Below are 26913 nucleotides of genomic sequence, written 5' to 3'. Positions count from 1 at the left end.
CGCACTCACACACTCACACACACACACACACACACACACACACACAAAGAAGCTCAAAGAGCAACGGGAAAAGGGTGTATAATCTTATAGTAGCCACCTGACGACCATATAGCTTACCACCACCATAGTTTAAACACATGCCTCTGCACTGTACACATTCACACAGGAACACAATGGCTGACAACCCGCATGCCAGGCAGTACTGTGATGCCATTGAGTTCCATTCGTGATATTAGGGCGGTAGGTGAATGTAGAGGATTATTTTTACTTCTTCTCTAATCGTCAGCGTTTTTTCAACCCTGCCTTTAAATGTTTTTTACATATCACTCCTGTCTATGACAGCTGGCTTTTTTATCCTGCCTTCGAGTGTGGCCATTCGAAAAGGCCATAATGAATGACCCGTCACATGTAATACTGTAGTCTTTTTTGAGTATATCCCAGCTTTAATCCATCCAATGGTCATGTGTTGCAGCATGTAGCAGTGTTTTTCTGTAGATCAAGTCATTGTTATTAGTAATTCAGCTGGTTCATGCCTCTCTTGTATCCTGTGATAGGATGGTTACTTAACGATGCTAGTTATCCTTTTAGCCTTTGGTGTATCAAGTCTCAAAGAACCCCCATTAAATGTTAAGGAGCATACAACTGCAGTTTATGCCCCCTGCCCCTTGTATTTTTTAACGTGGAGGCGTCGTATCTGACAAAGGGAATTCCCCAAATGGGACTTGGAAAACAAGGAAGCTGAGAGCTCCGGGGAGATGGGAAACTTGTTTGCTGGCAACCGTAGATAGATGAGGGAAGCAGAGCCTCCTGTAAAGCAAAAAAAAAAAATACACATACACTTTCATTTGAAATGCTGTCAGTGGAGTATTGATATGAGTGTGTGTGTGTGTGTGTGTTTGTGCAGCTGTAATGTGTTTGTGTACTTCATGATTTTATTGTTAGGATAAAATGTGGGGAAAGGAGTTGTTTTTTTCTCCAATACAAAGCCCAGCAGTGCAGCGTAACTCTGATAATAGCCTACCTAAGTGATACCCGCTAACCATGCGGCCATTGCCCCTTGCCCCGTGAACCCTGCCCTGTTTTTTAACACCACACACTCATACAAAAACACACAGAGCCACATTCTCCCAGTGAACATGTAGCTCTACATTTTGCTTATTGTAGGCAGTCCTTCGTCCTCACTTTGTCGTATCAACCCACTCAGGGTCAAAGGTTATTGGGTTCTCTTCTTTCGACGCCCCTGCAAGTTTGATTGATAATGAATATTGAGTAGCGATTGACAATGTTGACTTGATAACAATCAAGTAGGATACAATAAAGAGGACTTTTCCTGCACATGGGTTCAACTCCTCGCTCTTTGAAGCACCGCTGCAGTAGTAAAACAGGCTTTAGCTTTGATAGGCTTGTATAAATGCCTGTGAAAGTCCCTATTGGCCGACCAGGAGGCCCTAATTCCCTCCTGTACAGGAAGTTACCGGTTTGTCTTCCACTCACGTTTAATTGGCCAAGTTTACTGACAGCACTTGACTCAATAACCGTTTATGACCCAAGAGTTTTATGGTTTTATGTGTTGTTTTTGGACCCAGCAAGAAAACACATGTTGTGAAATTTGAAAGGCACAGTGACTTGGCAGCATGTGACTGAGAGGTTTATTGATTGGAGCACTACAAGTGTAATGTACTGGAAATAGGTGATATTGTATTGGGGAAATAACATGATGGAAAATAAAGGTGTGGAAGAGGGAAAAAAGGTTTGTCTGACATGTAGGGCTGGGTATCGTTCAAAAAATGTCGGAACCGGTAACGATACCAATACCATGACTTTGATACTGGTGTCTGTTTTATTAAAAACAATATTAACAAAAAGAAATGACAACATTACACATTATGACAAAAAGATTTTTATTTATTTTTAGAGCCTCGTCTCTGTACGTAATGTAGAGTTTTTCCTGCGTGTCTTCACAACGTGTAACGTTAGACAGCCAATCACCAGTATTATTAGATTTTGGTAGAAGCATGCTGCATGTTTAGTAGCTCACTGACACTGGTGAGATTTGCTCTTTAGGTATTGAATTTTGGTATTAAATGACGAGGCATTTTTTGATACTGGATACTAAGGAGCCAATTCGGACGGTGCCTAAAAGTATTGAATTCGTTACCCAGTCCTACTGACATGGTGAGTTTCTCTATTCATTAAATGTTACACATTTCTGTTTTCACAACAGTTGTTTTTAATGCTTATATCTAAGCAAATCAAGAGCAAATCCTCATGTGGTAAATCATAATTTGTGTGCACAACACAGTAGCCTTTTCTGATCTTCCCCCTACCTTTTTTATTCAGCACTTTCACTGCATTCTTAATTATGTTTCGAGGGAAACGTATTTTGTCTCGAAATGCATTTGTCTTTGAAGTATCACAAATGTTTCTAATCAAAGTCCACGTAGGAAGGAGGTTGGGGTATATCACATAACTCAGGACTTTCACCCAGGAGACCGCTGTTCATGTCCCATGTGACAACCAACAAAAGAAAGACGCACTTAATCTATGTAACAAACATACATATTTTAACCCAAACCATTATCTTTTTTTAAACCAACTAAGTAGTCATGTTGCCTAATCCTAACCAAGTAGTTTTGTTTCAGTTGAAGGTTAACCACGTGTTTAAAACAGCGACCAGTGCACATTGTGAAACTGGAAAATGTACTTGAGAATGCAGTTTCATTGTATGGGAATGTGATTTTTAGGAGACAGGGTTGTTTTAATACTTTTTGGTCTGTACCATTGATATTCTGTATAGAAGTATCAGGTTTGGCTGCCATCCTCTACAGTGCAGTATTTTCTCCCACTTCAGCTTCTTAAAGCCATAAACAAAGTGATGCCTGTTTGCGTTTGCAGAGAATGGTAAACTTTGACACCAAGTGATGTTTCTGATCAGTTTTTTCACACCACAGTGTCCAGTCTGCGAGGCATTATTGAGATCAGAGTTAAGTAAAGGAGCGAGTATTTGCATGAGTGTGTGTGTGTGTGTGTGTGTGTGTGTGTGTGTGTGTGTGTGTGTGTGTGTGTGTGTGTGTGTGTCCCTAGAGCAGGTGGATTGCAAGGGTCAGTGAAAGAGTGTAAAAGCACATGCGGATACACACACACATACACATACACACACGAACACACACACACACACGAACAGCAAACAGCAGATCTAGTCTAATTAAAAAGCACAGCAGTGATTTCAGGGGCTCTGTGAAAGAGAGAATGATGTGTGATGTGATGTGTGATGTGATGTGTGTGTGTGTGTGTGTGTGTGTGTGTGTGTGTGTGTGTGTGTGTGTGTGTGTGTGTGTGTGTGTGTGTGTGTGTGCTTTTGTGTTAGGTCGCTGGCTTCAGTATGATCGCCCGTCAAATGAAACAATGTATTCTACAGGACCTCGGGGTTTCCATTTGAGTATTCAGACGCGGCGCTGCAACGAACTGTGGCTGTTTTATGTGAAAAAAAAGTTGATAATTAGTCCCACAGTGACTGAGCAATGAGATGGAAAGAGAAAGAGGGGGGCATTGAAGGAAGAGGAGAGAAAGCGCTTAGAACACTTAATGCTCCGACCTGACACTGTCTGGGAATCATTGATCAATTGTTTATTTTTTCCCTAACTCTTTTCTCTCCTTCATCATCCCTCTCATGTCTTTGAATGATCAGTAGATTATAATCCATCCACTTTTCTGATTTGATTAGCAACAAAACAAAGAAACTTCTCATCAACCGGAGTGTTTTTTTTTGTCTGGTTTTTGCAAACGGTAGCAGATATCAAACTATTGTCGTGTATGCTTTTTTTGGAAGCCTTTATTCATTATTTTTTCAAAAGTTGCTCTGGTAATAATTAGCAATTAAAATGCTGTCTTTTTGCCTCACTTTCCACTAATTAGCTTGACAGGGACATTGGCTACTAATTCTTTGTAGTTTCCCCCCCAACATCCACACATACACCCATCAAATTCCCCTCCACATGCATACTGTACAGCCTCATGCAGACACACAGAAATGCAGAGAAACCATCTTTCTGAGAAACCATGGCAACACCTCACATGCTTTTTGCTGTGATCTGGGCTTACCTTGTCATGTTGCTGCAGAATTAACGAAATCAAACTCAGAAGAGGCTCTGACATCGCTGAGTTGATTATTTTGCAACATGAGATGTTTGCTATAAACGGTGTGTGTACTACAGAGAACATGTTGGCCTTTTTTGTAATACATTACAGATTTACACATTAGGTAATTCCAATGGCTAAAACATTTGTAAAAAAAATTATTTGTATTAATATTGTTATCCTTTTTTTGTATGGTTTTGCATTTAAAGATTTTCCCCTTTAATTAATGTCCAGTATTCATTGGTTGGACAGTATGGCCATCAACAAAACTATAATCATTTAATGGCATAAATAATTGGGGTATTTTATTCAATGATTCCGGTAGGTTTAGACGCTATGTACTATGCTTTGAAACAGCATTTAGGGAAACTTAATAAACAGAATATGACAAATCTGAATAAAGAAACAAAATTAGAGGTGAGGGAAAGTGCAATGGAAGGTTGTGGACTCTTTTCTGAAATCCTGGCTGCAGCCCTCATCAGCAAAACGCATAAAAACGTCCTCCACATTTTTAAGACTTTCTGAGCAACTCAGAAACTTTTATTTCCATGTCTTTCTCTACATTTTGTTTAATGTGCAGATGAAAACAAGTCTATTATTTTTCTTGTTGACCTGCGTAGGACGCCTGTGTGGTAAAGCCTAAAGCCCACACTCTACTGGGTTAGCTAGGTTATATCACTGCTTCATGGAGTTGTTGGTGGTGTGAAGGCCTGTTCAGGAGTCTGATAGCGGGTCAGACAGATGAGTGGCAGCAGGAAAAAGCACATGTCATGTTTGTTTGGAGCCTCTTTTGTCACAGGCTGCACCCCTCCCCCTTTTCCTGCCCTCCTCTTGGCCTTATTTAGCCCCCCGCAGTGTCATCCAGAGGTCAGGGTGAGCATGCACACGCTACTACCAGCTCACACATACACAGGCAAGACAAGAACAGACAGACACACACACATACATACAGATTGTAATAGCATGGTAGAGTGCATCATAGATGGAAGTGCCTTGAAGGACCTGCTTCTCATTCTCTAGACCTCATTAGCTGCTGATTTATCTCCCCCTCCTTCCTCCTAATGCTCTGGGTGGGTGGATGGGGTGTGTGTGAGAGTGTGGGAAGGGGGTACCGTGTGAGAAATATGTGTATTTTCATAGATTAGTGTGTGTGTGTGTGTGTGTGTGTGTGTGTGTGTGTGTGTGTGTGTGTGTGTGTGTGTGTGTGTGTGTGTGTGTGTGTTTTGGTCCGGAGGTGTCAACTAGACACAGGGACTCTGTCATTCCAAATTAGCACACTGTGAGCACACTCAACCTGGGGTCAAACAGATTAATAAAAGATCACACACACACACACACACACACACACACACACACACACACACACACACACACACACACACACACACACACAGAGCTATCTGATTAAATATTCTGCAGCCCTGCGCTTTATAATCATGACAAGTACACCCACACCACTCTGGTCCACCATTATCCATTTAGCAAATTTTTGTCCTGTCTTGCAATAATCTGCTCAAACCCCCTGTGAGCTTATTATTGCCAAAGAAAAGTGCTTATAGCTGCACGTAAAGGTAGGATTTTGTAAAGATGTAAAATGTATTTTGCACAAGGAAGTAATAGTGAATAAAAACTCCCCATAAAAATGAATTCCTGCGCTTTTATTGTACCCTGCAGTTTAAGTGATTACTGTTTTCCTCAAGATCGATGCTTTAAAAGTTATCTCTATTTTTTTGCACTAATAATTAAGCCACGTTCTGTTTTCTTATGATATAAAAGGATGGCAAAGGCATTAGGTTAAGGAGCAGCTCTGGTGCTAATATGACTGTGATTCTGCCCTACATAATTCATTGACTCCTGGGGAACGTATCTCTCGGGAGGAGAACCTTTTTTTTTTTTAGCCTTTACCTGATTCCCTCCCTTCCTTCACATCGCCGTCTCAAGAGACAATTCAGAGGAGGGGAAAAAAGAGTAAGGGAGCAATATTCCATCATGTGGTGCATTTTTAAGTCCTCTTTAAAGTAAGAAAGGAAGAGACAAGCCACAACCAAAGATGTCAAATTGTAGCACTGTCCCCTGATAAATAAGAATACACATTATTGTAACCTCTTTGTCTTTGAAATATGAACATAAAGGCCTATTCTACTGTTACCTTGAGGATACTGTGACACTATAAATCAGTCTTGAATCATAGTTTCTGCCATAAAGAATTCTGAGTTAACATGAGACATTAAGACTGCTGATATTCAAAGGTAAACTGGATGTGTACACAGTCTTACCATACTGATTGAAATATATTGATGTGGACAAATTCTGCCTTTAGAAACTCATTTGGCTGTTTTGTGAGACTTGAGGGCCTGTAATGCTTTGACATTATGTCCATGTTTAGGCTCTATTATTATTTGCCATTGCTTTGTTCTTATACATCACAACAGCACTCACAGAGATTGGTCAAGTATGAAGTGGCGTCCTATCTGACCTTTAGTTTTGCTTCCTCCTGTAGATGTAAAGAACCTGGAGAACTTCCACCTGGTAGAAAGCGTCCAGGAGCAGGTCAACGCAGCGCTGCTGGACTACGTCATGTGTAACTACCCGCAGCAAACAGACAAGTTTGGCCAGTTGCTCCTCCGGCTGCCAGAGATCCGAGCCATCAGCCTGCAGGCCGAAGAATACCTTTACTACAAACACCTGAACGGCGACGTGCCGTGCAACAACCTGCTCATTGAAATGCTTCACGCCAAGAGAGCTTAGGAGGGGACTGCGCTACCCATAATGCAGCTGTACAGACATCCTGAGAGTTTTGCTGCAGCCCAAAAACTCTAAATCTTGACTGAGCGGTGACCTGGAAGATGGAGAGCAGAGAGTTAGCAACTCTTGTTTATATTTAGCTCATTTTGATCTTCAAGTTTCTTGGATTTGGACAAACACACATGCACAGAGACAAAAACAGCATATGGATCCCTTTATTCTGAAAAAAATGTCTGAAAGAAGAACCCCTTCTCCTCAACCACACAGACAAAGATAATATTGAAAGGAGAAATAAACTAACACTTGAAACAAACACTGCATTTGGCACGAGATGGGGTTTAATGGTCTGCACGAGCACAGCCTATCACGACTGGCAGGCTGCAACTTACAGAACTAAACCCTCAAGTGTTTTAGCGCTAGTGACATTGTGAGAGGCTTTTAATGCTGAGAAAGGAAGCTGAGTAACACCGGCCATCTTTCAGACAGCTTTGTGACAGAGCGGTGGCTTATTTGGGTGGACGATCCTCCGGTGTGCTCTCACTGAAACCGGCTTTTAGCTGTCGTTGGTACTGTAAAGACAAACGGGCAAGCAGTCGACCAGCCCAGACACTCTTACCGTCACGTTTTGTGAACTGACATAAGACGCCTGCCACGGCAACTTGATCTAACTGAGAAGGGAAAACTGACAGTTAAAAAAGAAACGTCTAAAAAAAGGAAAATTCTTTAATGAACAAAATGATAAATAGGCCAATATGAAGAAAAATAAGATGTTTTTTTCTCTTGTAATGAAAGTCATTTGCTCCTCGTGGTCACCTTGTGGTTCCCCTTTCTTATTCCACCTCCCCAAATCATCCTAAACTATGTACCTCAGAAAGACCAGTGTTAAATAAATTCTATTAATAATGTCAGCTGAAACAATTGTATTTATAGCCCCTTTTTCCTGCAAAACAAACACCCTCTCTTTTTATTATTTCATTACAACTGGAACAAAACAAAGTGTGATTCTGGAGACAGAGAAGGCTCGACCCTGCCTTTTTCCGGAAAGACCAAAGCCTGCTGCAGAACAGAAGAAGGGAATTACACAAACCTTAATAATCAGTATTATAAGAGGAAAAAAAAAAAGATTTGTGATGTCACAGTTATGTGAGTCTTGCCTTATTTCATTACCATGCTAGCTAACCGTGCAGATGTGAATGAAAATATGTACAAATATATATATAAAGTATTAATGTTGTAAAAATTAAAAAAAAAAGAATAATTCAACAGGTGTTTACATTCATGTGGTCATATGGGAGAGAACTGTGATGAAGCATAAATTGCAAAGCAATGATTTCCTAAAAAATGAAATCGACAAAATGAAACAAAAAAAAAAATATCCCTCTGGTTTGCGTTCTTCGGTGTGTGTACAGTGTTTTATTTTTTATTTGTTTTGAGCAGTACTTAAATTATGTCGTGAGACACTAAAATCAAAAAGGAATCACACTTAAAATATTAATTTCTATCTGTGTGTGCTGGCATTCAAGCATTTGTTTCTTAAGCATTGCTGTATAAGGGTTTCGTTTCACTTTCAACCTTTTTTGTAGACTTCTTTTTTTATCTACAGTGCTTTTACCTTTTTGATGTACAGTATGTCACTGGTTACGCTTAATAATGAAGATAATTTATTGCGTCTCTGGGTTTCCATCTTTGTGTTACATGACGTGAGGTGTCCGCGCCATAATAAATTTGTTTACTGTAGCATGTTTTTGTTTTGTTTCCACGAGTAGTTCAGTGATGCAGATCTGGAGCAAAAATAATAATGGGCTTTCAAAAAGAAAAGAAATCACCACAAATGTTTTGTCTTTTAAATGTTTATGCAAGTCAGTACATTGAAAAGAGTATTGTATTTAAGCGAGGAAGTGGGAAGGATTATTGTGTCAAATACGTTTTTCTTCTCAATCTGCATCATTGTCCTTTCTAGTTTGCTCTTATACCAAAGACTGCGTCTTTCCCCCCTGTGAGCTGTAACTTAGTATTGTGTCCAAAATGAACAAAACTGTCTCTTTTCTTTCTCAAAAAGATGGCACCCTAAATTATTTTCATGTGGAGTTTTTCACATGTGCTGTAGTTGTTGTTACTGTTTTTTTTAAATGTCCCAACACCTCCCACAACAACCTGCGGTGTTTATTTGTTTACTTGTTGACATTTTGTTAATTAAGTCATAGAACGATAAAGTCTTTCAATGGCATGTTTATTGTACAGAAAATTCACTTAAAATCCCACATCTTTAAGCAGTTCCAGGTCCAGAACTCAATTTTCTGACACCTTCATTAATTGTGTCTATTGATCAGACAATCTATTATCACCCACTTTCTCAAATTCTGTGTTTAGGTTTCTGCAGCTGCCTTGGACTTCCTATATAACATACAGGTGAACTCTATACAGTACCACATGCAGGAAATACAGTCATGCACATTAATGCAGTCACTGCAGAAGTTAGAGTTTGGAGAAACAGTTTTCTGTCACTTCAGCTGTCAGAAGTTAAAGGAAATGGTCTGAAATTCAGCCGTTTGCTTTCCAACAAACCAATCCGTTGCTTAAGAGTAACTGTCTAGACAGACTTGTGTGCAGGATAAATGCTTTAACAATGACTACCTTTGTGCATTCACATGCTCATGTACGCTGTCAACACATGGCTACAGGATGGATCAAAATGCTATTGGTCTATGACTTTTGCCCCTCCTGCTGACATTCTGACTGCTCCTATCGCTACCACGGTCTTGGGGATGTCTCTCTGAGGCCAATTGAATTTTTCCTCATATTTCAATAAATAATTATTATGCTTATAACACCAGATTCTTGCTTCCTGCACACACTAACGCTGTCTGGTTCCATTACATGTGTTTTTGTGGGAGAAATTAACAGCTATTCCAACATCCCTTCGAATAACATTTTAGTAAATCAACATGTAGGAATGAGATCAGATGAGAAATCAAATGAGATGCTGTACAATATTACTCAAATGTCCATCTTATTTTTTATGCCATTTTGGCCTATATATGATAGTTTAACAGTAGTGACATGGAACCAGGGGGGAGAAAAGGTGGATGGCATGTGATAAAAGTGTCAGCTAGAATCTCACACTAATGGATCACAAACATGCCCCATTACTTAGTTGATGTAACACATTGCCCACTTTACTGCACAATATACAGGTATACTTTCACAAGCAAATGTACAGCAAGAGAATAAACCATGAAAACATACAAACATATAAATGCAGAAAAACAATAAACTTTTAGTGAAAACTATGTAGCCACATCTTAAAATAAAGGCAATGTTAAGGCAGAATGAGTCTTAGATCACTAAAAAATACTTACAACCGGTATGCAACACTCGTGCGTCTCTACAGTGATGACAGGTGAGTGAAAATGAAAAGAGTAAAGAAAAAAAGCACAGAGAAAACATTTCACCAACTCTTGATTAAAAAATTATTACAAAACTACAATCACCATCACCAGCCAGGTCAGTCAACGTAGATGAGGCCATAGCTTTTCTGAGGTACAGGGCTGCGAGGGAAACAGGAAGCCGTAAACTCCAGCTCCATGGGAACATGGAGACTACAACCAGCCGGCAAGGCATCCACCTCTGAAGGAGAAGGCTCCTGGATGGGGGATTGGTAAGTGGAGAGTGTCAAGTCAAATTAGCAAAACAATATGTATGTACACTGAAATAACACAAGACTGAAGTCATAAAATACACTGGAATCTACCAGTGGGCAGACAGGGACATTTTCCACTTTGTCTTAGGAAAAAGTTTCATTACAGAATACAGTATTTGTAAATGTCATGTCTTTTTAGGTTTTATTGTGTCATTGAATTTGGTCACAAGTCTAAACATCAATCTTTAAAAAAAAAAATTTTTTTTTAAACTTGTAATTGGTTGAATTGCTTTTCATCTGAATCTTTTCTTTTAGTCTTGCTATCAAACGGCCTTAATTAGAATATATAACTTAATAAAAGTATTTTGAAATCATGAATTAATGAGATAGCTACATTTTTCCAACAATTATACATGTTTTAAAATCAAACCCTCAATTATTGTTGGGTGAATGCATTCACCTGAAGGTCTTCAATTTGAGTCTTCAAGCCCAATATCGAAAACAAATTGACATCAAAAGCACTTCAAATTTAAAGAGCAGCTATGACTCCAGTCACCCCACACCTTCAAAAAGCACAAATTACATTACATTATTAATTTACTGAAACATATTTCTGCTATTCACAGTTTTGTGAAAAATACATGGACTTATGGTTGTTTATTCTATTAGTGTGGTAATACTGGGATTGTAAGAGTCTCTGCAAACTCAATCTGAAAGAATCACAGTGCAGCAGAAACTGACGTTGTTTCTGTATATCCAATATAGATAGCAGGCTTTGAACTTTTTCTACATTTTCAGAATTTTTTAGAAAACCAAAATCCATCAATGATAGCCAACAGGTTTTGAAATTTCTCTTGTTAATGGAATAACAAACCAAACTTTTGACAATCAATTCTTTTTAATTTTTTTCCCCATCAAGTAAATAATATGGGGGATTATTCGATTGCTGAGGTGCTGATGATAGTGTTCTCATGCAGCATTAAGGATGCTGGTCACAGCCTGGCAAGAGGCCAGCTCGATCCCCGGCGCACAGTGTAGCAATCCGCACTTTGAGCTTGGCTTGCAGTGCCTGGCCTCCTGTCTGTAAATGTGTTAAACCTGCTTTCACTCACCCTGAATTTGTATAAATAATGTATATACATTTATCCACAGACTCTAACAAGTGCAGCCTCAGGTGAAAATACTCAGAAATGCATGGTATGCGCATCCCCAAAGGTGGACATCAGCTCCAAACCGACCAACTCAAAAGATAACCACACAGAGAGCAAGAAAAAAAGAAGAAAAAAAAAACAAATGAATAACTTGCCAAAAGCAACATAAACACAGTTTCACTCACACACACACACACACACACAAATGCAGTGCTGTCAGTTGCTAAACAAGTTTTCCTTTCCGTCACAAAAAATAGCCCCAAGTTGTGTCTGCCAGTGTTATGTGAAGCTTTTAAACTCTGGAACCACATCACTCGTGTTTACCGAGATGCGCTTGTATGTTTCCCTGCATTGTGAAAGCGCAGTCAAAGAGAGAGATTGAGGGCACAAGAAAAAACAAAAGCATTTGGAAGTGTTATAAGATTTCACGAAAAGGTGCAAGTGAACACTGGAATAAGCCAGTTTGGTATTCAGTCCAGAGTCAGGCAGGACCGGAGGCTCAAGAGGCCTGAGAAAAGCATAAGCAGTCGGAATAAAATGAAAACCCGCCCAGCCCAACATGGTGGCAAAACTGGTGGATTCATCTGTAAGGATAACCTCACACCAATCAGTGACTTTATAATAGATTAAAACATTTGAAGACATCACATACAGTAAATGCAATCTTAATTCTTCCTTATTTAAAAAATTTTTTTTCCCCAAGCGACCACAAACCTGATTCTGCCCGCCTGTGTGGATTGTGTCATTCTAGGTCATCACGTTGAATGAATGCTACCATTTTTCATTCTCACCTCAGTATTCATTTTACTGCTGAACGTTTCCTCAAAATTAAAAGACCTTTCCCGCAAATGACTTTAAACATTATCGCATAAAAGCACTTCCACCGCTGAGAAAATCAATTTGCATGCAGGTATGCAATAGGCACTGACCATCCTCCTATGAGTGACCACAAATCATTACTGCTACTGTAGTTTAGTTCCGGGCAGCAGAGACAAAGCCATTTTTGGCACTGACAAGGGCATTAAATCAGATATTATCATAAAGCTGAATATAAAAAAAGAATATGAGAGCTTTGGCACTTATTTCAATCTGAAATCAGAGTGCTAGGTCATGATTTCAATAAACAAACACTGATGTAAAATGAACTGTCACTGGCTTTCTATTTAGATTGTGCCTTACATATCAGCATACTTTCTACATGTTAATGTTTGTCCTAAAAAAATATATTTGGAAATAATCTCCAATACCACGGGAAGAAAACATTTAATTGATGAATGAAATGGTTTATTCATCTGTTTTTGAGCGGTAAAACTGGCAGAGGTTCACAGTTGAAGATTAAGGAGGCTAAAAAGAAACAGCACAACTCTTATTATAATCACTTAGAAATACCAAACAGCGACTGGGGGACCCATTGTTTGGCAGCCTGATGGACAAACTTTAAAAATGTAAAGATCAAATTAATAGGCAAGCATTGTTAATGGGAACACTCACTATTGTTATGCAAAAGCCTCACTGTGGCATGCAAAGCAAATACACTAAGGTTTGGAGATGGAATGGTTCGAAGGCCGCTGCCGTTTCATTTCAAAGCATGCATTATACATCATTGTGCATAAAGAGGAAGCCTACAGCATTATGATGTTTTTTTTCACGATGATTATCTTTTATTAGTCATTAAAAAGAGAGCGAGAGAGAGAAAAAAAATACAACTTTTAAGCACCTGAACCTCGCTGCCAGCATTCCATTAATTGCCTGCACAATGGGGAGAGCCTTTGGAGATTTTTCAATTTCAAAAAATGAGGAGCATGCATTCAGTCGTGCTCGTGTTATACCAGCACTTAAATCCTACAGAGCTCACATAAAAAAAGGACTCAAGGTTGCATCCGATTGAAAACCTCCAACTACAGCCACTTCAGAAATCCATTTAGCAAGCGGGGGGTTAGAACATCTAATACAAACAGAGTCACCCTGTTAAAATGGTTGCACCAATGTCTTTTAAAACAGACAAACACACGCACGCACGCACGCACCCACACACACACACACACACACACACACACACACACACACACACACACACACACACTTTCAGGCACACACTTTTCGCCTGTGTTTGCTTGGCTCCATTGTAAGAAAGATGAACCTGGCACATAGAGAGATGACACAAAGAATTAATCTTGCCAGACCTCAGCCAAGTGGAGAAAGTGAATGCACGTGGAATCTTGACCTTTGCTTTGACAGTGTCAAAAAGAGTGCTCTATGGGAACGTCAAATAAAGAGGTCTATGGCATCTGTAATAACATGACAATCTGAATATCACCACACTTTCAAATTCAAATTTCAATTATATTAATTATATTATTTTTACTTATATTTTTGGAAATAGAGACAATATATAATATAATAATAATGTTAAGGAAGTGATTACATATTATTGCAGTGTGAATGCTACTACATTTGTGTGAAGCCACTATATTGGATATACACATGCCATTACAATTTACGATTATTGTTATTCATTTATTTTTTTCATGTAACAGACCCTGGATAGTTGCTTGTACTTATTGTTAAACTGTAACACTTGAACAGTGGCCAGCAAAACCTCCGCAACAGAATTGTAAGGATAAGTGACTATATTCTGCCCGATGGTTTTCAGCTTGTACTTTTGCTCATGCTCATAATAATTACACAGTTCTGCTTCTGTTTGTTCATACAAAACTGCTGTTATTATTGCAGGGAAATTCATCACTTCACTTATCACCTTTCCCAAAAAAGACTGCAGACTAATATACACAAAGTATCAGACTCAACAGATTCTAGGATTCAACCTTTAGGCCCCTAATGAGAATGTGACACGGATACAGTGACTTGCAAAAGGTTTGAGCCCCTCCAAGAAGGGTTTAAGTCAGCCAAAGAGCTGAGGAACCAACACAGAACAGGACTATTACCACACACACACACACACACACACACACACACACACACACACACACACACACACACACACACACACACACACACACACACACACACACACACACACACACACGGATCTATTTAGCTATTCATCTACAGAAATAAAGTGAAGTGTGATAGCTACTTAATGATACCATTTGTGAAAACCTTACTGAGCTGAGAGGCATGCCCGGTGACAAACAAATACATCAAATGTTTTGGCCAGCACTGCTTTTTTACTAAAGACCGAATGCTTTCCATCAATACCCTGTGCAATTACAACTAGATACCTGAGGAGGTGATGTACACCATTTAAAAACACACTCTTTAGGACTGGCCTTAATGTAAAAGTTTTCATTGAACTGTCTTTACTCCAGAACTGTCTTTAACATCAGTGTTAGTTTGCAGTCAGACACCTTTTGGTTTTACAGCAAAGTGCTACACAAATGTTGCTAAACAAATAAAGAAGTACATCATCATAAATCAACTACTGTTAATCTATGAATGTAGTGCATTCCATACCTCAGCTTAAATTGGTCTCAATGTGTACATGTGTGTCCACAGAGGGATGTTAAGTATTTGTGCATGTGTACACATACTGTACATCTGCTGGTCTGATGGTGAACTCAATAGCAAAATCCTTTAGAGGACTGAATCAAGCAGAGAGAAACTTTCCTTTCATCTTTCCCTCCCTCCATACCTCCTTTCTTTCCTTCTCTGTTTCAGAGTGTCACGGACAATTGCTGGCACGCCTTCAGATGCAAACAGCTGCTCAGATTGTCACTGTGATGGGAAACTGATTATTTAGTCTGCTGTCCCTCCTTTGGGACAGCAACAGTTTCTGTAAGCTGCTGAGGACTCTTAATAGGCTGGGTCCTTTGCCAGAGGCAGCAATAACACTGTAATAGAGGCTCCAACAAATGAACATTAAACATAGCTATGAAAAAGGAGAGTGTGGGCCCCAGGGAGGATCTTTGGGAAACATCCAATCAGCATCTGTTTGGAGCTGTAGCTCTGTTTTAGAGAGAACAGTTAAACGTAACAAGGAAAAGAATGCCTCTTATTACCTGGAATTCTAGGTTTGTCGAGCTGGTGTTGATCGATCATAGATCCTCTGTTAAATCGTTAATAATGTTAGCATTTGATTATTGCGATTTTATGCTTTCTGGTTGGGGAGCGAAACCGGAAGGTTTGTGTGTACAGGCTTCGTGTTGGCTGGTCCTCTGTTGGATATCATTATACTGCCTGGTCCTGGCTGCTGAGGCAGCTGCAACCCCAATCGATGAATGGCCTTCCCACTTCATTCAAAGCTACCATGTTAAACTCTCCACCCCTCAAAACTGCAGCATACTGTATGACACAGCATCTACAGGGCTTGACAAGAACTTTTTTTTCCCAAGGAGCACGTATCAAATAATGTGTTTTTCTTTAATAAAAGGAATAGGAGACATTTACAAGCAAAGTGATTTCATTTGTTTGAATATAAAAAGTATTGTAGGTTTTTAATTATTTCTGCTTCAAACTGTATTTATTTAATAATTTAACAGTCTATGGTTCGCACACATCTATTTTTCGCAAATGTGAGTGAAACGCTCACACTGTGGAGCCCTGATCACTGGTAAAGTGGTTTTCCCTGATGTTGACACTGTCCTTTAAAGCGCTTTAAGCTACATTAGCCTTCTAAATGACTGTAATGTAATGACTGTAAATGTGCCCTTCAGCAAAGCATTTAAAACGCCTGCTAAAAGATTGTATGTAAAAAAAAAGGGGGGTCGCTGGAAAATAAAGTGCAAGCTAATAATCCAGAAAAAAGGTTAGTAAATAATCCATTCTGAAACTATTTACCCACAACATCAGAATTTTTTAACAAATACAGAGATAGAGAAAATATAGAATATTAATTTGCTGTGTGTAATCAAGGTTCTACTGACAATAACAACAATTTCCAAATACAACTCTCAAAAACAAAAACATATAATAGATGGCACAGCATTGTTGAATTGACCTCCAGCACCCAAAGCAAGATTGACATCAAGCGGGCGGCTTTCTTGTAGAACTCATGTTAACTGGCATTTGACAAGTTCTCTCTCTGGGAGTGTACCAGAGCCTAACGGTGCATATCAAGCTCAGAGTCTAATCTGAGGTGAGTGATGTAAGGTGAGGCGAGGCTGTGAGAAGCCTGAGGCTGAAGGAGCAGCACAGGGCAGCAGTCGGATCAATACTGGCTCAGCTACAGAAGAACGAAGTTGGGATGGTAGGCAGCAAAGAGACGACACTTCCTGATCATCACGCAAGCACGCACGCGATTTATGTGATTTTTATTGTTTAATGTATTTACTTATATGGCCTGTGAAGCCCCGTGTGACTCTGTGATAAGTGCTATATACATAAACTTTACTAACGTACTTACACACACACACACACAGACACACACATTTATTCATAATAATAATAATAATAATAATAATATAATAATAATAATAATAATAGTATTGGTGTTGCATACCACCTTTATCATGCAATTTCTTCAGTGTTTTACATAAAAAATAACATGTATAATAAATTACTAAGTAATTATTGAGTATATATATTAACCAACTGGTGACTGGATAGCTGAAAGCAACACTTGTTTTGTTAAGGGTAGTTGGACTCAACTGTGCGGTCTGAAAAAAAACAATGACCTGAAAACTTAATGTCGCATAGAGCTATAGAGTTGAGCATTCTTTTTCAGTTGATTTGGCAATAGCAGCTGCCCATTTACATTGCAAAGACTCATTGATTTTAGTGTTATCAAAAGTATTACAAGCCGGGGTGGTTAAAAGCCTTTTCTTTGGGTCACCACCAAATGCGTCAATGTTTGAAATATAACACCTATTCACCTATATCCACCCTGCAACCACTGTCAAAAAAGCTAAAAAGTAAGCATACATGTAAAATTAATAAGAAATCAGCACCCAAAAGTAAAATTCTTGCTTTGTAATACCAAGCAGTTGTATTGGACAAATATTTCCATCTTGTTGGGTGGAGGACAGTAGCACCCAGTGAAGCCAAATCAGAAACAGACATCCACAACTGATAAAAATGTCAGTTGGAATTTGTAAAAACTCATAAATAATGGATGCTCCAATTAGACTGGGGAGCATCTTCAATGAGCCCAGAGTGCCGAGCATGCTTTCTCAGCTCCAAACCGAGGAGCCATGTTAATGACTGTGCCCAGAGACTTGGGGAGCTCCATCAGCTCCCCCCACATTTCTCCCAGCCTCACCATTGGACACCCCTCGTCAAGCACCCACCGTCCATGCTCGACCACAACATATCATACAGAGCGGAACATGAACTCTTAATTTAAACATTCACAGCAGCGGCTGCTGCCTGTTATAGGCAAATCAGCAGAAAATGAAACAAACAGAGCGCCTCAGGAAGATCCATGTGTGTGCAATTCAGAGGTTTTTGGGGGGAGAGTGTGTGTGTGTGTGTGTGAGGGCGGGGGGTCTGTTAAGTCTTGCGGAGAGCAGAGAACGCAAATAATGTCATATCTCCTTTTATGTGATTTGTGGCTACAAGAGGCAAGTTATCCAACTTGTTTATGTTGCGAATATATCTCTTTCTGTGTGATAAAGTGATGGTTCGAAGTAATTTCATCCTAGGATCCTACCGGCAGTAAGACGAGTGCTAAGGGACATCTACAAATTACAACACCGAAAAGAGATACAACAAAAATATTTATTAATTTAATGATTAAATAAGGTAGTGTCTCCAAAATTACCTCAATTATAACTTATCTCTTGCTATTTGTACTACAGATAAGTAATAAATAATATTTTTGTTGTATCTCTTTTTGGTGTTGTAATTTGTAGACGTCCCAAATTTGTAGGCAGCATGGTGGCCCAACGGTTAGCACTGTGGCCTCACAGCAAGAAGGTTCTAGGCTCGAATCCAGGTCGTTCTGGGCCTTTCTGTGTGGAGTTTGTATTTTCTCCCCATGTTTGCGTGGGTTTCCCCCACCATCAAAAACATGTAGGCTACTAGGTTCTCTTGATCAAGGTACGGGCTCAGATCTAGAGTTGGTCCCCGGGCGCTGTAAATGGCTGCCCACTGCTCCCTTGATACACATACACATACACATGTATGTGACAATAAAGTACCTTTACTCGTCTTACTGCCGGTAGCAGCAGAGAGCAGAAGCCAGCAGGCAAGTGTTATTTAAATAAACTCCTGGTGTACTTACAAACTTTCCGAACCATAGTTTTATGAGTACATAACCTATTTGTACTACTGTAGAAGTTTGGTATCATTTTGGGCATTATTAGTGGGGTAACTTACAAAATACACAGTTGGATCCATTAGCGCCTGCACTAAGCTATTCAGCTGATAACGCTAACTCTCCCAATGTTCGATCCAGGTGAAAAAGCTTCTGGGGGGTTGTTTGGCTCGAGGTCATGGTGCAAAGGACCCTTGGGTGAAATTACTCCGAACCATCACTTTAAGAGGAAGGGACAGATTAAGATAAAAAAGTGTTTGTGATTATTTCTATTAGTGACAGAGAGAAGAAATGAGAAATTTGAAAACCTAGAGAAGTAGAGGGACAGGTATTCTATTCAACATAATGACATGGGCTCCATAGCATTCTGCGTTATCAGGACCGGGGTCACCTCTAGGGAAGGATGACAGTGGATGAGGCAGGGACCACTATCCCCTCTCCTGACCTGAATTCAGACATAAACAGGAAATTGCCTACAGGAAGGAAGTCATATTTTTTACAGCTGTGCCCTGGATGAGGACAGCATTGTGTGAGAGCTGCATTTTCAATATACGTATGCAATTTACTCAAGATGTCTGATGTTTGCAGTGAGCCATTCGGTATCACACACAACCTGAGAAAATGACAAGGCGGGCAGTGTGAGGCTTGTGTTTGTGTTTAGATAAAAACGGTGGTCATTGTCTTTTCCTGTTGCCATTAAAAAGGCCTTTTCCTGCAGAAGCCACAGATAAAGCTTTTTGTCTCTTTGTTTTTGTTCTTGGATGAAGATCAAAGCACCAGGTCCAGACTCAGGTCTTGTGATCTGTCAGGATGCCGGGATTTATATGGCACTTGCATCCTACGATACTCATCACATCTGCAAGTCAGAGCGATAAATCAGATAGGCAGGCTGCACAGCATTACATATATATGCTGTGTCCGTAAGGCAACAGACTTTACTTTTGAAGCAAAGGTGTTTTATATTGTTAAAATACAGTATACTGTTGCTTTAGAAGGGGTTTCAAGCCTCTTCTCACCGTTATTGATGAGATATTTCACTCATTACTGTAATATTTTAGAGACGTTCTCACAGGAAAACACACTTTTTACGCACACAGATGAAGAGGCATGATCAATTTCTCTGTCTGTCAATAGGGTAGTTAAACTGGGCTGAGAGGTGGAGGCTGAGAATGGTGAAGGAGGAGGCAGCCCAGAGTCCTACAGGAAGTGATTTAATGTCCAAAAAGACATGCGCTTGTTTTTGCTCAGTCTCTTTCCTGTTGTGTTCTGATAGGGACTTCCTCTCCCCAGTGGGGATGGATACGGGTGTCATCCGTCCATCCATCCATCCCACCCACCCACACACACGGCTCACGGAAATATCATTCTGCTGCCATGCCATCCCTGCAAAAAACTCATTAAACTCTGGACATCAGTGCAAATGGTCACAAAGAGTGTGTGTGTTTCTGTGTATGTATGTATGTATGTATGTATGTATGTGTATATATATATATATATATATAGCTGGGCAGACATTTTACACATTTATCTAGTGCTTTCATAAACATACGATGACTCAATGTAAATGTAATAGTTGAAAAGGTATAATCTTTAAACAATGAAATTGACACCAATTAATACTGAGAAGGTAAAAAGTTAAGAGGTGAGAGGTGAAGAGGAAGGAGACATTACATTCATGTTGTAACTTTGTGCACACTGGCATCCCCATCCATTTGCGTGTGTGTATGAGCAGTAACCTGTGTGTGCACTATGTATGGGCCTGGGGAGCCAGATGGCTTAACCCCAACCATGGCAACACCAGGATGATCTCTTCCTGTCTGCCTCAGTATCTCTGTGACCAACTCCCTTCCTTTCCGCTAAAACACAGAGATACAAGCACACACATATCCGTGTTGTCATACCTCTGGGTATCTCCTCTTAAAGACATTCTCTCTTTATCCCTACTCATTACTAAACCATGAACCTTGTTCTAACCCAAAAGACCCTAATGACCAGTCTTGGATTTATCTGTTTTTTTGGATGAATAATAATATGATTTAATCCAATATCAACACAGGCTAGAAAATTAATCTATTGTAACTGTGATTTCAATGCCTTAAAGAAACAGTATCAACAAAAATGAACATTATAGGGTTCATTGTATTTGTTAGAGTAATGTACTAGATCAGAGTTATTTTCCCACTTCCTATAGCTTGTTTGATAAGAGTCCTTCAAAGGTAAACCTAGCATGTCCATACTTTACTCATAAGTGGTGCCATTGTGCACTGCACCCAGAAATTATGGATAAACAATGATTCATGGAAGTTCCAACTTCCCATGTCCACTGAGAAATCAGATTGTCATACAGATATACTATTTAAGATTAAAAAGGGTAAAAGTTGGACTTGAAAACATTTACTATAGCTAAAAATGAAAATACAGTTATATGTTTAACTAAAAAAGAAAAAATCCAGTAATATAATTTATTACTATCATTCTCCTTACCATCATCTTTTGTTGTAGTCTGTCAAAGATTAGATACTAGTGTTGTGCCCGTTTGGAGCGTGTGCATGTTCAGAAATAGTATTTTTTCCTCAACTTATCTAACTATAAGCACTGTTCAATCAGTCATGTAACAATAGGAATTGTTCATGGTGCATGCATGGACCGTGTACGTGTTGCAGCATGGACCGTTTTAGAGGTTGCACCTAGAGGTATCAGAGTAGCCATGTTTGTGAGCCCCCTTGTATGTTCGCCAGAAGAACGTTAAATAAACTATCACCCATTGGGTGACTTAACTGATATTCCAGAGTCTTAGTGAGTGTTAGACCAGATTATAACATGGTGGCAGCGGTAGTGAACTTTGGCCGCGTTATGAGAAAGTAACGTTAAGTTAGCAGACTCAGCTAACCCCGGCACGGCAGAGGCTCAGCTATAGATTCGGCGTGTCCTCTGTTTTTCGTCTAGCCATCACACATCCAGGTAGCGATGTGGCCCGGGCGGTAGTGTTGACGAACTGACCGAAGAGCCGGTTAATTAACCCGACTCTTGTCACTGAACCGGGAGACTCGAGTGCCATACGCCAATGAACCGACTCACTCCTGTTTTTTTTCCTTTACTTCATTCGTGCCGTTGTGTGTAGTAATCTAGCTCATTAGCGCCTCCACTGGAGTGGTGGTGGTAGAATCAATCAGGAAATGAGCTAGACCGCGCACCAGGCTACTGAACAAGACCGAATGTAACCGTGCAACCGTCCGGCCCGCTCGAGTCTAATGTAAGTGTGCAACCGGCCGGCCCGCTCGTGTCTAATGTAATCAAGTGGTGTCTTGGTTCTCGGCAAGTTTAATAACTCAAACTTGCCGAGCCTTAATTGTTTCTGGTGCATCTTAGAGGATTGTGTTCATGGCAATTCACACATTATTGATGGAGAAGTACAGTACATCACATACAAATACACGTCATGTTATCTTGGTAGTTATGTTAAGTTAAATGTTAGAGAAGTGAATGTTGCTACATGGTAGCTAGGCTAGGCTGTCACAAGGAGACCGCGCGCCATGCTACTGAACGAGACCGCAAGGACCGTAACCGAGGGTACTGCATGAGTCTATATTCAAACATGTTATCTTAGTAGTTATGTTAAGTTAAATGTTTGTTACGTGATAGGTAGGCTGTCACCAGGAGACCGTGCACCAGGCTACTGAAAGAGACCGTAACCGTGCCTAATGCATGATTCTATGTAATCACGGGTGTCTAGGTTCTCGGCAAGTTTGAGTTATCAACCGATAGCAGAAGCCTTTATGTCTCGTGCATTTTAGAATTGTGTTCATGGAAATTCATAGGCTACATTACCAAGGGGAAAGTATTATATCACATACAAATACACGTAATGTTATCTTGGTAGTTATGTTAAGTTAAATGTTAGAAGTGAATGTTGCTACATGGTAATTAGACTGTCATGAGGAGACCGCTCACCAGGCTACCGAATGTAACCGCGTGCGCGAGCGTGTCTATGTCGGCGGTCAGTATGTGTGTAAATAGTATGTCGAGACCGAAGTAACCGCCAACCGCTCGAAGTCTTCCGCGGTGTCTTGGTTCCTGGCGGGGAACGTGATAACCCCCACCCCCCGAGGGCACTGTAAACCGGTTGACCGATTCTATTAACTCGGTAGGCAAACCAACGACCGTCCGGTTGAACCGACTCACATAAAAGAGTCGGTTGTCCCATCACTACCGGGCGGAGGAAGCAGGGAGCCTGACTCAGCCTGCTGGAGAAGCAGCAACAGCGCGTAGCGTTGTGGCCCAGGCGAGGTAGGGAGGGAGCCTGGTTCAGCCTGCTGGAGAAGCTGCAACAACGCGTAGCGATGTGCCCCGGCCCTGGGCGTGCAGCACGGCCGGAGAAAGGTACGCAACCTCCGGCAAGAAAACAACGTGCTGGAGAACCCAAGAGCCCTGGCGTTCATCTAACGTGTCTGTGTACGATTGTATTTGCATGTTGGGTAGACAGCAATAACTTTTTGGCAGATGACCACTTTTTGGCATATGACACCGTTAGCCGGTGAACCGCAATCAAATGAGCTTCCAGTTCTAGGGATGCAGCAACTCCCCGCCCCCTCTACTGTACTGCGCATGTGTGGGCAAACACTCACAGTGATATCGTGATTTATAAATTTAGATAGATATAGCAGATTTTAGCTAGCATTTTTCTGTATAGTAAAATTAATTAGTGTGGGTGTGTACTGTATTTCACCAGTTCTCTGTGGTGTTTCCACCAGTGACCAAAGCACCCACCGCCACAATGCTTATCTATTCTCTTCTCTGTTGAGCGATTTAATGCTGACTATCACACACACACACACACACACACACACACACACACACACACACACACACACACACACACACACACACACACACACATACACACACACACACGGCAAACCCAACAACCTCCTCTATTACTCATTCACCCCATACACATGTACAGTGTCAGTCTCTCACACGCACACACAGACACACACATACGCACACATATGGGCTCACACATTCACCTACAGATGGAGGAAATAAGCTCAATGTCTGCTGAGGATGTGAGGTGCAGTGATGGCACATTAACGATAGGACCCATGACAGCAGTACGCATCGGCCTCACTGAACAAAGCATGCAGCCAGTTTGTAATTCAATGAGGATTGTTTAAGTAAAACAATAGCTCTCAGTCCCATTGAGGGTTAGGAAAGGGTGAGAAAGGTGAGTTTGTCAGTGGTAGCTGGCCGGTGTTTTTCTGTTTTGAGCTACGGATGATCCCGTGGGTTTGATGGGGTCGTGAATCAGAAATATCGCTGTTGTGCAGCAACATCCACTGTTGTTCAGGTAACTAACAGGCTGACAATGAGTGGGCTGGATGGGAATTATTGCCAGACATGCTCATTATGGCACTATAAAGACAATTTTGAGGCAATATGACTCATATATTTATATTTTTGGCCATTCGTATTCAGAACATCCTACAATAAATAAGAAAGTAGTAAGGAAGAGTTTACTCAGTGTCTTTGAGAAACACTCTGAGCTTAGGAGCACTGTTTGTAACATTATGGTCCAAGGGACATCTCATTTATTAGTGGCTCACCTATAATCAATTAGAAAACAAACATAGCTAGCAGCATATATTAAAGAACGTAGAAAAAAAAAAAAAAGAACATAGAAGTAGCAGCTATTAGCAATTCTGCTACAAAAAACATTGTTTAAAGAGACTCAGTCATTTAAAAAAAAAGGTCTCTTTAAACAAATATTTACTATATTATAAGGCAAATGATTTTACCATTTCATATTTTTTCTAAAAACTTTTAAAAAATACCAGATACTCCAGTGTTGTTCAATGGCTGGTTTATAAATGCTAGAGGCAACTCTGGAACTTTTTCCAGGGAGAGCACCTAATTTCTAAATTAAAATGTTTGCTACATTAGGAGGATGGACACAATAACTGTATCATCATACAGGATTTAGTACAATTATAGCCCTGCAAGAAATGTTACATTTGCAATTATAACAATATAAATATATGTGACACAAACTATAAGTATGTGATTTTATATATTTATTACTCCTTTACCTATACATATATACTTTATAGGGGGCAAAGCTATGTGGCCTGTCTGTGTGTGTGTGTGTGTGTGTGTGTGTCTGTGTGTGTGTGTGTGTGTGTGTGTGTGTGTGTGTGTGTGTGTGTGTGTGTGTGTGTGTGTGTGTGTGTGTGTGTGTGTGTGTGTACGTACGTACGCATCGGGTGTGTGTGTGTGTGTGTAGGTTTTCTCCAGCATATTTGCATTCCTTGCAGCCCATTTGGTCTATGCTAATGGAGTCTACTCATGCAGAGCAGCAGGTCTTAATGAAAACCTCTTGCTGGTGATCAGTGCTATTGATCAGCCTGAGCCCCAGCTTTAAGCAGGGCTAATTGATCAATCACCACTGGTTGCTTTGGATTAATGGAACATGACTGGTGCTCCCCCCCAAGACATACCCACCTCTCATGAGGAGGCATGAGTTAGTGTATGCGTATGTGATATAAACACTTAATTTGTGCATATCGGAGTATGTGTGAGTATGTGAGAGAGAGCAGGAGTGGAAAAAGTACTAGATTATAGTCTCTGTGAATGGCCCAATGTGGCATTTTAACTTGAACCCACCAAATCTCTTTGGTGCTTACTGAAGTAAAGAGTGTATTTTCATTAAAGAAAAGTGTATAATACGTCATCAAACATTTACTGAAATGAAAGTAGAATTGATGTTTTTATACTGTACACACAAAAACTTCTATCATGACAGAACGTCCACCCATGTGTGGGAGTCTTTAAATGGTTTTAACATGTTTTACAACTTAAGTTTTAGAGCTTTCTCCTCTTAGTTTTTTTTTTTTTTTTTTTTACTAATCAGTCATTAGTGTCTTGCTCAACTATGAAACTTTGATCAATTAATGTTCATGGTTTTATATGGAAAGGATTTACTGTAAAATGACAGTAACATCTCAGACAGTTATGTTTGAGAGTGACATCTGAGAGTTTTTTGGGGGTGGGTGTGATAAAGGCGTAAAAAACTACATTTGCTAATAGTATATAACTGCCCGCTATTCTCTTTTACTACAAATCGTAAAATAGCAAGTTGATTCTCTCCACATCTGATATGATGGAAATGCTGGCCACAGGTGGAGAAATGTGTTATACTGTTTGTCCAGAGAAATGACTCCAGTCTGGTATGGGGGGATTTTAATCAAGTCTTTAAAAAATACAATACAACTTGCCTCACCTTGGTTTAAAGAGCTGCTAACCTATCCAGAACAAATGTCATTAGTCTGGATTGTTACAGAGAGCTTTTAAACCCCATGCTCTAGTCTAAATGCTGTTTTTTTTTCAAGAATATGATGAGAATATAATACGTTTTTGACATGAACAATGATAAAAGATGTACACATTTTGTGTCTTGCTGGTCTCATAGCTGACAGACATGACACCAGCAGTCCCTCTGCCAGGAAGAACTGAAGCACACAGGCCAAAACAGGAAGCCCCAACAACACCCCCAACAACACCCCCAACACACACACACACACACACACACACACACACACACACACACACACACACACACACACACACACACTCTTACAGCAACCCTCCCATTGAATGACTGACAGGCTGGCTGGCCAGTGGTGGCTCCGTGGAGGATTTGTGTCTGTATGTGTGTTTGGGGGGGTGGATTGAAGGTTCCAGCTGGCCTGTCATGGGACTCCCAATCGCGTGTGAATGGTACTCAGAGGGAGCTATGGCTAACGGGTCCAACACTGAAACACTCAACAGGCTGGAAAGGTCAACTGGGGTGAGTTCAGCAGGGCAAAACCAGTTTTATGCAACAGACCACAAGGGCCTATGGATTCTTTGGACGATGCGGATTTATTTAAAAAGAAATTAAATGTTTCTAATTTTGATATATTTTTTTTTTTTAAGTATAATAAATTATTAGGAAGGATTAAAAAAAACATACAGTATTCTGATAATTTCCA

General features: G+C 40.2%; 2 protein-coding genes across 2 annotated transcripts in view; one reads left to right on the top strand and one right to left on the bottom strand.

Moving 5' to 3' along the window:
- nr5a2 (nuclear receptor subfamily 5, group A, member 2) overlaps positions 1–8165 on the top strand; it is a 70559-nt gene extending 62394 nt beyond the window's left edge. Inside the window, exon 7 of the mRNA XM_039811825.1 lies at positions 6638–8165. Within this exon, the coding sequence (XP_039667759.1) occupies positions 6638–6885 (248 nt within the window). The 3' untranslated portion in view covers positions 6886–8165. The remainder of the gene's footprint in view (positions 1–6637) is intronic.
- Positions 8166–9095: 930 nt separating this feature from the next.
- The window catches only part of LOC120565631 (adhesion G-protein coupled receptor D2), a 97409-nt gene continuing 79591 nt past the window's right edge, over positions 9096–26913 (bottom strand). Inside the window, exon 25 of the mRNA XM_039811535.1 lies at positions 9096–10525. Within this exon, the coding sequence (XP_039667469.1) occupies positions 10388–10525 (138 nt within the window). The 3' untranslated portion in view covers positions 9096–10387. The remainder of the gene's footprint in view (positions 10526–26913) is intronic.

The sequence above is a fragment of the Perca fluviatilis genome, chromosome 9, assembly GCF_010015445.1.
Source record: "Perca fluviatilis chromosome 9, GENO_Pfluv_1.0, whole genome shotgun sequence".
In the NCBI taxonomy this organism is placed as follows: Eukaryota; Metazoa; Chordata; class Actinopteri; order Perciformes; family Percidae; genus Perca; species Perca fluviatilis.
The sequence above is the reverse complement of the archived record's forward strand: the minus strand, read 5'-3'. Positions and strand labels throughout refer to the sequence as shown.